We start from the raw sequence: 13,006 nt of genomic DNA, 5'->3' as shown, positions 1-13,006 counted from the left end.
TTATGGTTTCTTTGTTGTTGTTGTCATCTCATTTTAGGTGAGCTGACCCCTTTCAGTATTTCCTGTAGTGCAAGCCTCGTCATAGAGAATTCCCTCAAATTTTGTATGTCTGGAAAGGTCTTTATTTCTCCTTCATATCTAAAGGAGAAATTATTCTTGCCTGGATACATTGTTCTGGTCTGGTAGTTCCTTTCATTTAATATTTTGAATATTTGATTTCACTTCTTTCTGACTGGTAAGATTTGTGCTGAGAAGTCTGACGATAATCTAACAGGTTTCCTTTATAGGTTATGGTCTTCCTTTCCCTGGCTTCCCTGAGAATTCTTTCTTTGTCATTGATTTTTGATAATTTTGATAATGCCCATTATTCTTATGTTTCCTCTCCTGATGCCATCAGCTAGTTCTTGACGTTCTCTTTCATTATTTTTCATTCTTCGGTTTCTCTCTTCCTTCTGATTTATTTCTAGATTTCTGTCTTCAATATCACTGACCCTTTCCTTCATTTGGTCAACTCTATTTCCCATGCTTGCTGTTTCATTTTTCAACTCTTGCAGTGTGTTCTTCATCTCTAGAAATTCTATTTAGTTCCTTTTGTGGGAGTCAATCTCCTTGCTGTCCTCATCTAGTTGTTTTTTCATTCCTGGAATTGTTGATTTGAGTTGTTTTGGATATTATTGAGGTTTTTCAGAAGTACCATCCTGAATTCTCTGTCATTTAAGTCGCATATTTCTGTGTCTGTATGCTTGTGTTCTGGAGATTTTTTTCTTTCTTTCTGAGATGCTTGTCACCTTGATTGTTCATGGTGTTTAATGAACTATTTCTCCACCTGGGAATTAATGGAAGTGTATTCTGTGTTTGTCCAGAAAGGAGATTTATTATATAAAGGTCTCTCTTTAGCACGTTGCAAAGAAGGCACTTTTCTTTTGGTTTCCAGTAGGTGACGTCTAAGCCTCTTGGATCCCTTCTCTATATAAAGCCTTAATAATGCCTTTTTAAATTTTCTTGTCGATATTTAATCACACTTGCTATTCTCATATTCAGTTCCTGTCAGTGTTAGTAGCAGTTTCAGTAGTGTTTGCTCAGATTCCCCTGTGGTTCTGTGGTGATCGGTCTTGGAGCGTATGGGGGGAGGGGCCTTCTGGGCTGGGAGTTGGGGGCTGTGGCTCAGCTTCAGTTTTGCAGCTGAGGTCAGCATAAATCAGCTGTTGTTCCTCTGCAGTTTCGTCCCACTTCACTGCTTTCTGCCCTGATGAGTGGGCCCTGGTGCTAGCTGCTAGAAGTTCTGGCACTTCCAGGCAGTCTGATCAGGCAAGTCACTGCACCTTCATCCCTCTCTCTCCTCCTGGGAGGAGCTCCCGTGGCTGTGAGAGGCAGCTTCTTTATTTCTCCCAGTCCACAGCCTTCTTCTTGCTCCTTCTTCTCTCTCCCCTCTGATATCTTTTACCCCTGATGAGTGGGCCCTGGTGCTAGCTGCTAGAAGTTCTGGCACTTCCAGGCAGTCTGATCAGGCAAGTCACTGCACCTTCATCCCTCTCTCTCCTCCTGGGAGGAGCTCCCGTGGCTGTGAGAGGCAGCTTCTTTATTTCTCCCAGTCCACAGCCTTATTCTTGCTCCTTCTTCTCTCTCACCTCTGATATCTCTTATGCGCAGATCCCACGCTCAGGTGTGCTGTTGTGCAGTTTGGGTGTTTTTTGTTGAGTTTTAGATGTTCAGCTTATTGTTGTTTCAGGGGGAGATCTGAGGACATCTCTCACTCCACCATGTTTCTGTTTTACAGATTTTTAAAAACCTTTTTTTACACTGAATAAATGTTTTCCTAATACAGAAGTCTATTCGTAGGGAAGTAGTAAGGAATCCATTTATTGCTTCATTTCCCCCATTATTATGCTTTCTTGAAATCTTCGTAAATTAAAGACAAACTGGATGGATTGACTTAGCACCTTCCACTTTGCCTAGAACATAAGTACCATTTAATTAATTATTTATTTTTATTTTGTTGAATAAATGAATATAAATTAAAGAATAATAAAAGCAAACACCAACATTACTGTACACAAATTTGTAGATTGAATACCTTTTCTTTTTTATGCCTTATCCCATCCATCAAGAATCCTATTGAATCTATCTTTCAAATTATATATCCAGAATCCACCCTCTTCCTGTGTCTTCATTCATTGATACCACTCTTTTCCAAATAAGCTATATGAGATGGGTTTTAGTGGAGGAATCCCAGCAGAAGCTAGTCTGGGTGGTCTAGTTACATCACATCACCGTAAATTCTTGAATAATCTCCCTGTTTCCACACTTTGCCTATCCCCTCAGTCAATTCTCAGCACAAAAAACAGATAGATTCTCTTAAGATCTGGTCAGATCATGTCGCTTCTCTGCTCAGAACCCGCAATAGAATGACCACCTATTGCTTACAAAGTGAAAACCAAAGTCATTTCAGTATCCTACAGTCGTTATACAGTTTGGTCCTCTACCTGCCTGACCTAATTTCCTATTATTCTGTACCTTGCTCATCTGTTCCAACCACATTTATCTTTGCTATTCTTCAGTTATACCAGACATATTCTCTTTTCACAAACTTTAAACTTTGTATTTCTTCTGATCCAGGTGCTTGCTCTTTTCCAGTATACTCACATGTTTTTCTCTCTCATTTCCTTCATGTCTTTACTCAAAATCACTCCATTAGTCCTCAACTAACTCCTATTTTTAAATTGCTCTCTTAACCTTACTACTCTTTTACATTATCTGTTTTGTTTTTATCCACAATGATTATCAATATATGATGTTCCATATATTTATATCTATTTCATTTATTTTCTGTTTCTCCAATGCAATATAGTCTTCATGAAAGCAAGGCTTTTGGTCTGTTTTATTCACTGATATATCTCAAAGGCCTAGAATAATGCCTGGCACATAGTTAGTATGTAATAAAAATTTTTAAAAATATTGAATTGGACACCTTGTTACTTCATTTATATCGTATAGGACCATCAGTTTTCTTTTCTTGCTCCTTCTTTTCTCTTCTTACTTCTTACATAAAGCAGTGTGTTAATAAGAAATCTTACATTGATTTCTGCAAAAGTTATAGCACTGTTGAGTCTTAGAAATTATATAAACTTCCTTTTTTTCTGTGATGATGTTTGTTAGATCTCTAGCTTAATTGTACTGTGACCAGAGACCAAATTTTGTATGATTTCAGTTGTTTAAAATTTTTTTCTTATACTTCATGGCAAGAATATGATTTTGTTTTTGTAAATGTTCCCTGTTCTTGAAAAAGAAAGCATATGCTACAATTTTAAAGTGTAGTGTTCTAAGTAGAACCTTACACTAGGTTGTTAACATGCTGTACAAATCATCTATAGATTCTGAATGTTTGATTTATCAGTTACTGACAGAGTGTATGTTTAAAATCTTTTACTATAACTATACACTTCTCTATTTTTTTATTCTTTCGATTTCAGCTTTATATATTTTGAAGCTATGTTATTAAGTGAATACAAATTTGGGATATTTATATCTTCTTCATGAGTTGAAACTCTTATTATGAAGTCTACCTATTGCTTGTCATGCTAGTTAATATAGTTAATATAGTAAAAGTGGCAAATGTAGGGAGCCTTTTTTTCTGAATGTCACTTTATTTATACTGATATGAACTGTGTAGCCTATGAAAACTATTCAGAAAGTTCTATCAAGTAAGAAATCATTAGAAAGTTTTGTCAATTCTTAAGTAACCACCTTACTTTTTTCTTTTCTAGACTCAATGCTACCACCAAGGATATATTGAAGGATATCCGAATTCCATTGTCACACTCAGCACGTGCTCTGGACTGAGGTTATGTATTTTCTGCTATTGATATGTGAACATCATAGTTGTGATACTTGCTGCTGAATTTGTTATGTTGACATTAAGTGTGGAGCTGGAAGAAAATTCTCGTGTAGAGATTATTCAGTTATATTCTCTGTTGAACATGTTTCTTTTACCTCTCCTCACTTTCCTCACTGACCAGAGAATTTCTAACTTCCTTGACCATTTACATTTACTGGTGTCCTTGCTCTCTCTCTATTTTTTAAATTAAATTTATTGGAATGACATCGTTTAATAAAATTACATAGGTTTCAAGTGTATGATTTGATAGCACATCATCTGTACATTGCATCATGTGTTCACCACCTGAAGTCAAATCTATATCACCATACATTTGATCCTCTTTACCCTCATCTGCCTTCCCCCTCTCCCATTTCCCTAAACTGTTGTCTACAAAACTGTTGTCAGTATCTATGAATTTTTTTTTTTGTCTTATTGGTTTGTTGCTTTCAGTTTTATATTTTACATATGAGTGAAATCATACAGTTCTTAACTTTTTCTGTCTGATTTATTTTGCTTGCTTTTTTACTTAACTACAGCAATGACAATTGAATGTGCTTGACTACAGGAAGTTTGAGGAGCTAAGTTTAGGGTAGCTTTTTTTTTTTCCCCAGTAAATAGAGTATTTTTGGTACCTACTATATACCAGCTACTAGCCTAGTGTTTGGAGATATAAAGTGAAATAAAGATAAACAAGACATGCTTTTTCTCAAGAAAAATCATCTTCAGAGACAGGAAGCAAATTTTATATATAAACAAATAATTACTAACATAGTACTCATTTTTCTAATAATATCAATATCTGAAACTCTCTAAAAATTGTAGGGTTTCCTCCTTAGTACTTAGAGAGTTCTCCATTCTGTGTCAGGAAATTTGTCACTCTCATTTTGTAGTGTAGGATCCTTGTTTCACAAACAAATGTTCCTCAGTGCTTTTACATGAAACCCTGAAATTTGTTTTTTAGGGAGTAGTTACTTGAACTGTTACCTGTATTCAGGGAAGAATAGTTACAAACGTTTTTACTTTTTAAAGTCTTGCTTTACATTTCTTATTCAGACTATGTTCATAATCAAAATTAATAAGTGCCTTTTCATAATTACTGCTAAATTATATTTTTATCAATAAAATTGCTTAATATATAGCCTATTATAATATAAGCATTGTAATCATTTTTCTAAATCAGTTCAAACCATGGAGAAATTCATCAAGATTTCTATAGTGCTTTTGCTAAGTCACTGACCTGGAGGACAGGAGAATTTCTTGATCACTATAAATGCTGTATACTTGTACAGCTAGTGTGGATTACATAACTTCTGCTGCATTTATAACTATAAAAAAATGAAATGGGAAGTTAGTTTTGTGGATTGGGAGAGATCTTTTGTTTATTCAGAATCACCCCCCAAACATAAAGAATTTGAGTCAAAAAACTGAGCTCAAAACATTCTATATTTTCTCCTCTTTTTTTGATTATGACCGAGTTATATAATGTAGAATTGATTAAAAGCACTTAAATTTTTATCCTTAATTTTACAGAGGAATACTGCAATTTGAAAATGTTTCTTATGGAATTGAGCCTCTGGAAGCTGCAGTTGATTTTCAGCATATTCTTTATGAATTAAGGAATGAAAACAATGAATTTGCTGTTCTTACTGAAAATAACCATGACACAGAAAAAAACCCAATGGACTATGACATTTTTATAAATGAAAAAGTTAGTTGCATATGATTTTTACTACTTTCTTAGCAGTTACTGCTTTAATTAATTGATTTATTTTTACTGTTATGTTTTTAACTTTATTTTATATTAGTTTCAGGTATATAGTACAGTGGTGATATATTTACATAATTTATGAAGTGATCTCTCTGATTACTCTAGTAACCATCTGTCTCTGCACATAGCCCTTATACTAATATTGACTATATTCCCTATGCTGAACTTTACATTCCCATGACTGTTTTACAACTACTAATTTGTACTTCTTCATCCTTTCACCTTTTTCACCCAGTTCCCAAACCCCACTACCTCTGGCAGTCACCACTTTGTTCTCTATATCTGTGAGACTTTTTTCGTTTAGTTTCTTTTGTTCTTTAGATTCCACATGTAAGTGAAATCCTATGGTATTTACCTTTCTCTGTCTGAATTATTCCAATCAGCATAGTACCCTCTAGGTCCATTCATGTTATTGCAAATGGTAAGATTTCATTTTTTATGGCTGAGTAATATTCTATTGTATATATGTACCTTAACTTCTTCATCCAGTCATCTATTGGTGGGCACTTAGTTTGCTTCCATATCTTGGCTATTGTGAATAGCACTTCAGTGAACATCTAAAGGTGCATAGATCTTTACAAATTAGTGTTTCGTTTTCCTTTGGCTAAATAACCAGAAGTGTAATTGCTGGGTCAAAAGATAGTTCTATTTTTAACTTTTTGAGGAACCTCCAAACTCTTTTCCGTAGTGGCCGTACCAACTTGTAGTCCCACCAACAATGTACGAGGTTTCTATTTTCCCTGCATCCTCGCTAACACTTGTTTTTTGATTTATTGTTGATAGCCATTCTGATAGATGTGAGGTGATATCTCATTATGGTTTTAATTTGCATTTCTCTGATGATTACTGATTTTGAGATATTTTCATATGTGTATTGGCCATCTATATTTCCTCTTTGGAGAAATACTTATTCAGGTCCACTTTTGGACATTCACCCCTCGTCAGATGTATTACTGGCAAATACCTTGTCTTTTCATTGTGTTGATGGTTTCCTTTTGCTGTGCAAAACTTTTTAGTTTGATGTAGTCCTATTTGTTTATTTTTTCTTTTGTTTCTCTTGTCTGAGGAGATATACTGGAAAAAAATTACTAATAACCATATTGGAGAGTTTACTGCCTGTGTTTTCTTCTACAAGTGTTAAGGTTTCAGGTCTTACATTTAAGTCTTTAATCCACTTTGAGTTTATTCTTCTATATGGTGTAAGAAGGTGGTCCAGTTTCATTTTTTTTATGTGTCTGTTCAGTTTTACCACACCATTTGTTGAAGAGATCATCTTTACCCTATTGTATATTCTTGCCTCTTTTGTCATATATTAAATGACCATATAGGCATGGATTTATTTATGGGCTCTCTGTTTTGTTCCATTGATCTACATGTCTGTTTTTATGCCAGTATCATGCTGTTTTGATCACTATGGTCTTGTAGTGTAGCTTGATATCAGTTGATGATACCACCAACTTTGTTCTTCTTTCTCAAGATTGCTGTGGCTATTCAGGATCTTTTATGGTTCCATATAAATATTTGAATTATTTGTTCTAGTTCTCTGAAAAATGCTATTGGTATTTTGATCAGGATTGCATTGAATCTATAGATTGCTTTGGGTAGTATGGCCATTTTAACGCTATTGACTCTTCCTATTATGAGCATGGTATATGATCCCATTTATTTGTTTCTTCTTCAATTTCTTTTTTCAATGACATCATTTTCTTAGAATAGGTCTTTTACCTCCTTGGTTAATTTGATTTCCTGGTATTTTGTTTTTGATGTAAATAGGATTGTTTTCTTAATTTCTCTTTCTGATAATTTTTCATTGGTGTACAATAATGCAACTGACTTCTGAATATTAATTTTGTAACTGAAAGTGGACATCCTTGTCTTGTTCTTAATTTTAAGGAAAACACTTTTAACTTTTCCTCAATGAATATGAAGTTAGCTGTAGGTTTGTCACATATGGCTTTTATTATGTTGAGGTATGTTCCCTCTATTCCCACTTTGCTGAGAGTTTTTACCATAAATGGATGCTGGATTTCATCAAATGGTTTTCTGCACTTATTGATATGATTATATGATTTTTACCTTTCAATTTGTTAATGTGGAGTATCACACTAATTGTTTTGTGGATATTAAAACTATCTTGCACCCCAGGAATAAATCCAACTTGATCATGGCGTATGATATTTTAAATGTATTGTTGAATTCAGTTTGCTAACTTTTTGTTGATTTTCGCATCAGTGTTCATCAGGGATATTGGCCGATAGTTTTCTTTTTTTTTTTTTTTATAATGCCTTTGTCTGGTTTTGGAATCAGCGTAATGGTGGATTTGTAAAGAGAGTTAGGGAACTTTCCATTCTCTTGAATTTTTTGGAATAGTTTAGTAAACTAGATGTTCTTTGAATGTTTGAATGTTTAATAAAATTCCCCTATGAAGTCATCTGTTCTAGGACTTGTTTTTTGAGAGTTTTGATTACTGATTCAATTTTGTTGGTGGTAATTGGTTGGTTCATATTTTCTGTTTTCTTCTTGACTCACTCTTGGGTGATTGCATGTTTCTAGGAATATATCCGTTTCTTCCAGATTGTTGAATTTGTTGGCATATATTGCTTGTAATTTCCTGTAATCTTTTGTATTTCTGTAGAGTCTGTAGTTACTTTTCTTCTTTCATTTCTGATTTGCTTTGTTTGGGTCCTCTTTTTTTTTTCTTGATGAGTCTGATTTAAGGTCTATCAATTTTGTTTATCCTTTCATAGAACCAGCTCTTGGATTCATTGATCTTTTCTGTTGTTTTTCTGGACTCAATTTATTTTGTTTCTGCTCTGATCTTTATTATTTTCTTCCTTCTACTCACTTTGAGTTTTATTTGCTGTTCTTCTACTTCTTTTAAGTGTAAGTTTAGATCGTTTATTTGAAAACTTCCTTGTTTCTTGAGGTAGGTCTGTATTGCTATGAATTTCTCTCTTAGGACTGCTTTTTCTTTGTCCCATAGATTTTGAGTTGTTATGTTTTCATTTTCATTTTTCTCTAGGTATCTTTTGATTTATTCCTTGATCTCATTGTAAACCTATTCACTGTTTAGTAGCATGTTATTTAACCTCCATGTATTTGTGTATTTTCCAGTTTTTTCTTGTAGTTGGTTTCTAGTTTCATACCATTGTGGTAGGAGAAGATGTTTTATATGATTTAAATCTTCTTAAATTTATTGAGATTTATTTTGTAGCCTAACGTGGTCTATCCTGGAAAATGTTCCACGTGCACTTGAGAAGAATGTATTTTTTGCTGCTTTGGGGTGAACCATTTTGAAAATATTCATTAAATTCATTTGGTATCTTCATTCATAAGGCTGTTGTTTCCTTGTTGATTTTTGTCCAGAAGATCTGTCCATCATCATTTAAGTGTTAAAGACTCCTATTGTGAATGTATTACTGCAAATCATCTCTCCCTTTATGTTGGTCAATAGTTGCTTTTATATGTAGGTGCTCCTATGTTGGTACATACATATTTACTAGGGTTATGTCCTCTTGTATTGATCCCTTTATCATTATGTAATGCCTTTCTTTGTCTCTTATTATAGGCTTTGTTTTAAAGTTTATATTGTCTGATATAGGTATTACTACTCCAGCCTTTTTTTCATTTTTGTTTCCATGAAATATCTTTTTTCATCCCTTTACTTTCAGTTTAGATGTGTCATTGGATCTGAAATGGGTCTCTTGTACACAGCATATGTATGGGTCTTGTTTTCTTATCCATTCAGCTACCCTGTATCTTTTGATTCTAGCATTTAATCCATTTACATTTAAAGTGATTGATAGATACACAGTTATTGCCATTTTATTATTCATATTTATGATTTTTCCCACTTCTTTCTACAGTTCCCTTAAAATTTCTTGTAATACTGGCTTGCTAGTGATGAATTTCTTTAGCTATTTTCTGTCAGAGAAGCCCTTTATGACACCTTCCATTTTACATTAGCCTGGTGTGGTAGAGTCGTCTTAGTTGTAGGCTCTTGTTTTTCACTTTGAATATTTCCTGCCAGACTCTTCTTGCCCAGAATGTGTCTGTTGAAAAAATCAGCTGACGTTCTTAGGGGAGTACCCTTGTAAGTAACTAGCTGCTTTTCTCTTGCTTCTTTTAAGATTCTCTCTATGTCTTTAATGATTGGAATTTTAATTATGATGTGTCTTGGTATGGGTTTGTTTGGGTTCCTGCATTTTCTGGACTTGTATGTCTAATTTCTTTGCCAGGTTAGGGAAGTTTTCTGTCATTATTTTTTCAAATAAGTTCTCAATCCCTTGCTTTCTCTCTTCTTCTGGCACCCCTATGATATGGATGATGATATGCATGATGTTGGCCCTGAGGTCTCTTAAAAATTCCTTTTTTTTTTTTTGTGATTTGTTATTTTTGCTGCTTTGATTGGGTGTTTTCTGCTACTTTGTCTTCCAACTCACTGATTCAGTCCTCTGCTTCATCTAATATACTATTGATTCCTTCTAGTATATTCTTCATTTCACTTGTTCTTTATTTCCAACTGGTTCTTTTTTATGGTTTCTATGTCCTTTTTTATGCTTACTATCTCTCTGTTGAAGTCCTCACTGAGATCATCTATTCTCCTAAGTTCATCGAGTATCCTCATAACCAGTGTTTTGAACTCTGTCTCTATAGGTTGCTTGCCTCTATTTTCTTTAGTTGTTTTTTTTTTCCTCTGGAGTTTTCCCTGTTGTTTCATTTGCAGCATGTTTCTTTGTTTTCTCATTTTAGTTGTCTCTTTGTGTGTGTTTCTATATATTAGGAAGATCTGTTTCATCTCCCAGCCTTAGCTAGGTGGTTTTATGTAGTAGGTGTCCTGTGTGGCTCAGTGGTGCAGTCTCCCTGATCACCTGAGTCAGGGGCTCTGGGCATATTTCTTATGTGGGTTGTGTGTGTTCTCTTGTTGTACCTAAGCTTTAATTGATGTTAGCACATCAGTGGATGGGATTGACTCTCGAGCTTACTGGCTGTGGGAATTAGCAACACCCACAGAGTATAAGTTGCTGCGTTGGGGCTAAACCCTCAGAGTGTGATTCACTCCAGCAGGTTTGAGTACCTGTTGAGTTCACACTTAGGGTGTTTCACTTATGGGGCTAGTTAGGTTGTGCTCTGTTGTGATCTGACATCAACCACTGGATGTGTTGGTTCTGTGGCTCTTTAGGAGGGGCTCCCATTTTGGCCAAAATCAGCTGCTGTCTTTTATTGCTCAGACTTACCTAATAGGAACTACAAAGTGTTCTATGGAAGGTTTATGCCTATGCTGGATCTAGAGGCAAGTGGGAGAGACCACACTGGGAGCTGAGGTCCGGTTACCCCCCAGTACTCACCCTGGGGCAGCTCAGCAAAAGGACCAGTGCACTTCAAGGCTTGAGGCTGCTTGCCAGAGCTCGTAAGACTCCACAACTGGAAGATCCTTTGGGTGATACGTGAGTTGGGTGGATCAGGGATCTGTGGAGTCATCAGAGTAAAGTGAGCAGATTTTACCCGACCAATGCAGATTCAGGTTTCATGCCAGTGCTGAATCTGTGGCTTCCTAGAAAAGCCTTAGGTCACATCAAGGCCAGTCAGCTGCCCACTTCGGGCCCACAGACACCTGAGATCTGGTTAAGAAATACTGTAGCTTGGGGTAGGGCTTGTGGCCTGCCACTGAAAGTCTCTTATGGGATGCATGGGCTATGCGCAAGCTGAGAGCTGCTGTTGTCAAATCTGTAGCCCAGGGAAAGCACAGGGTGGGACTGGCTGCCTGAGAATGGACTTGCCCAGGGCAATTTGTGCGTTGGGTGGGGCTAGGTCTCAGGGATACACAAATCGAACTGGCCAATCTCACCAGGCCAATGCAGCTTCAGAATTGGCAGTGCAGGGGGAGGGTTCAATGCAGGCAAGATGGTGCCCATCTGTAGACTGCGCTGGAGGAGGGCCTGACAAAGGAAAAATGGCGGCTATCTCTCTAACCCTCACCCTGATGCCACACAACATAGTCTTTCCCCTTATGTCTGTCTTACCTCCTGAACTGCTGACCCTTTGCCATAGCCCAGGGTGAGTGTCTGTGAGCAAGTGAGTCTATGAATGGGCCCTTTAAGGAGGATGTCTGGGTTTTCAGGTTCCTTCTGTCATACCCAGATGGCAGAATCCTCACTGATTTTTACGGTTAGATTTTGTGGGAACTCCTCTTTCCAGGACTTGAACCTTGAGCTGGGAGAGCCCCTGTGTGGGGATAAGGCCTCTTATTGCTTTAGGAAGACCTCTGCAACTGCTCTTGCCCTCCTGGTACTCAACCACCACACACGGATACGAGACCAGCCTATTTTGTATGTCCACCTCTCTTACTAGTCTCTTCATGGCTTTTTCTTTATATTTCTAGATGTATGTGTTATGACCACCTAGACTTCAAGGACTTTTCCAAGTTGATTGTTTTATAATTTGGTTGTAATTTTAATGCAATCATGAAGGAGGTGAACCATACTTTTACCTAGCCCATCATTTTGACCCCACCTCTCTCTTCTTAAGTTATTTACTCTAAAATACAAATGTATTAATCTGTTGTATAGCTGTTGCAAATATTCTTTCCTTAAGAACATCCTCACCTTTTCTAAACCTTACAGTTTCCTTTGAACCATACATATTTTTATCCTACAACAATCTATCATTTACTTTCTATGACCTCTTTTATTTTAATTCTTATTTTGGTTGTTATTTATTTATTTGGATTTAATTTTAATTTTATTTTTAAAATTTTTATTAACTTTATTGGGGGGAACTTTGGTTAATACAATTATATAATTTTCAGGTGTACATCATCATTTGACATTTGGATACTCTATTGTGTGTTGACCACCCAAAGTCCAGTTTCCTTCAGCTACCATATATTTCATCCCTTTTATGCACTTCACCCTCCCCCATCTCCCTATATTTGACCCTCTTTACCCCGTCTACTGCCTCCTTTCTCAATCAACTTTACCCTCTGGTAACCACTAGTCCATTATGCATGTCCATAAGTCTTTGTTTGTTTGTCCTGCTTATTTGTTGCTTTCAGGTTATATCCCACATATAAGTAATATCATCTGATTTTCAACTTTTTCAGTCTGGCTTATTTCACTTAGCATGATTATCTCGAGGTCAATCCAGGTTGTCGCAAATGGCAGTATTTCATCTCTTCTTATGGCTGAGTAATATCCTATTGTATATATGTACCACAGCCTCTTTATCCAATCATCTATCGTAGGACACTTTGGTTGCTTCCATACCCTGACCACTGTAAATAATGCTGCTATGAACATCGGTGTGCAAATATCTTTTCGGATATGGGTTTTCAAGTCTTTGGGGTAAATACCCAGTAGAGG

At 36.0% G+C, this 13,006-nt stretch overlaps 1 protein-coding gene across 1 annotated transcript in view; it reads left to right on the top strand.

Annotated features, from left to right (window-relative positions):
- Positions 1-13,006, top strand: part of LOC102879427 (disintegrin and metalloproteinase domain-containing protein 32) — a 149,365-nt gene that overhangs the window by 30,059 nt on the left and 106,300 nt on the right. Inside the window, exons 5-6 of the mRNA XM_015592805.1 lie at positions 3,765-3,841; positions 5,408-5,585. Coding sequence (XP_015448291.1) covers positions 3,765-3,841; positions 5,408-5,585 — 255 coding nt within the window. The remainder of the gene's footprint in view (positions 1-3,764; positions 3,842-5,407; positions 5,586-13,006) is intronic.

Source organism: Pteropus alecto, unplaced genomic scaffold (assembly GCF_000325575.1).
Source record: "Pteropus alecto unplaced genomic scaffold, ASM32557v1 scaffold24, whole genome shotgun sequence".
NCBI classification, from domain to species: domain Eukaryota; kingdom Metazoa; phylum Chordata; class Mammalia; order Chiroptera; family Pteropodidae; genus Pteropus; species Pteropus alecto.
The sequence above is the reverse complement of the archived record's forward strand: the minus strand, read 5'-3'. Positions and strand labels throughout refer to the sequence as shown.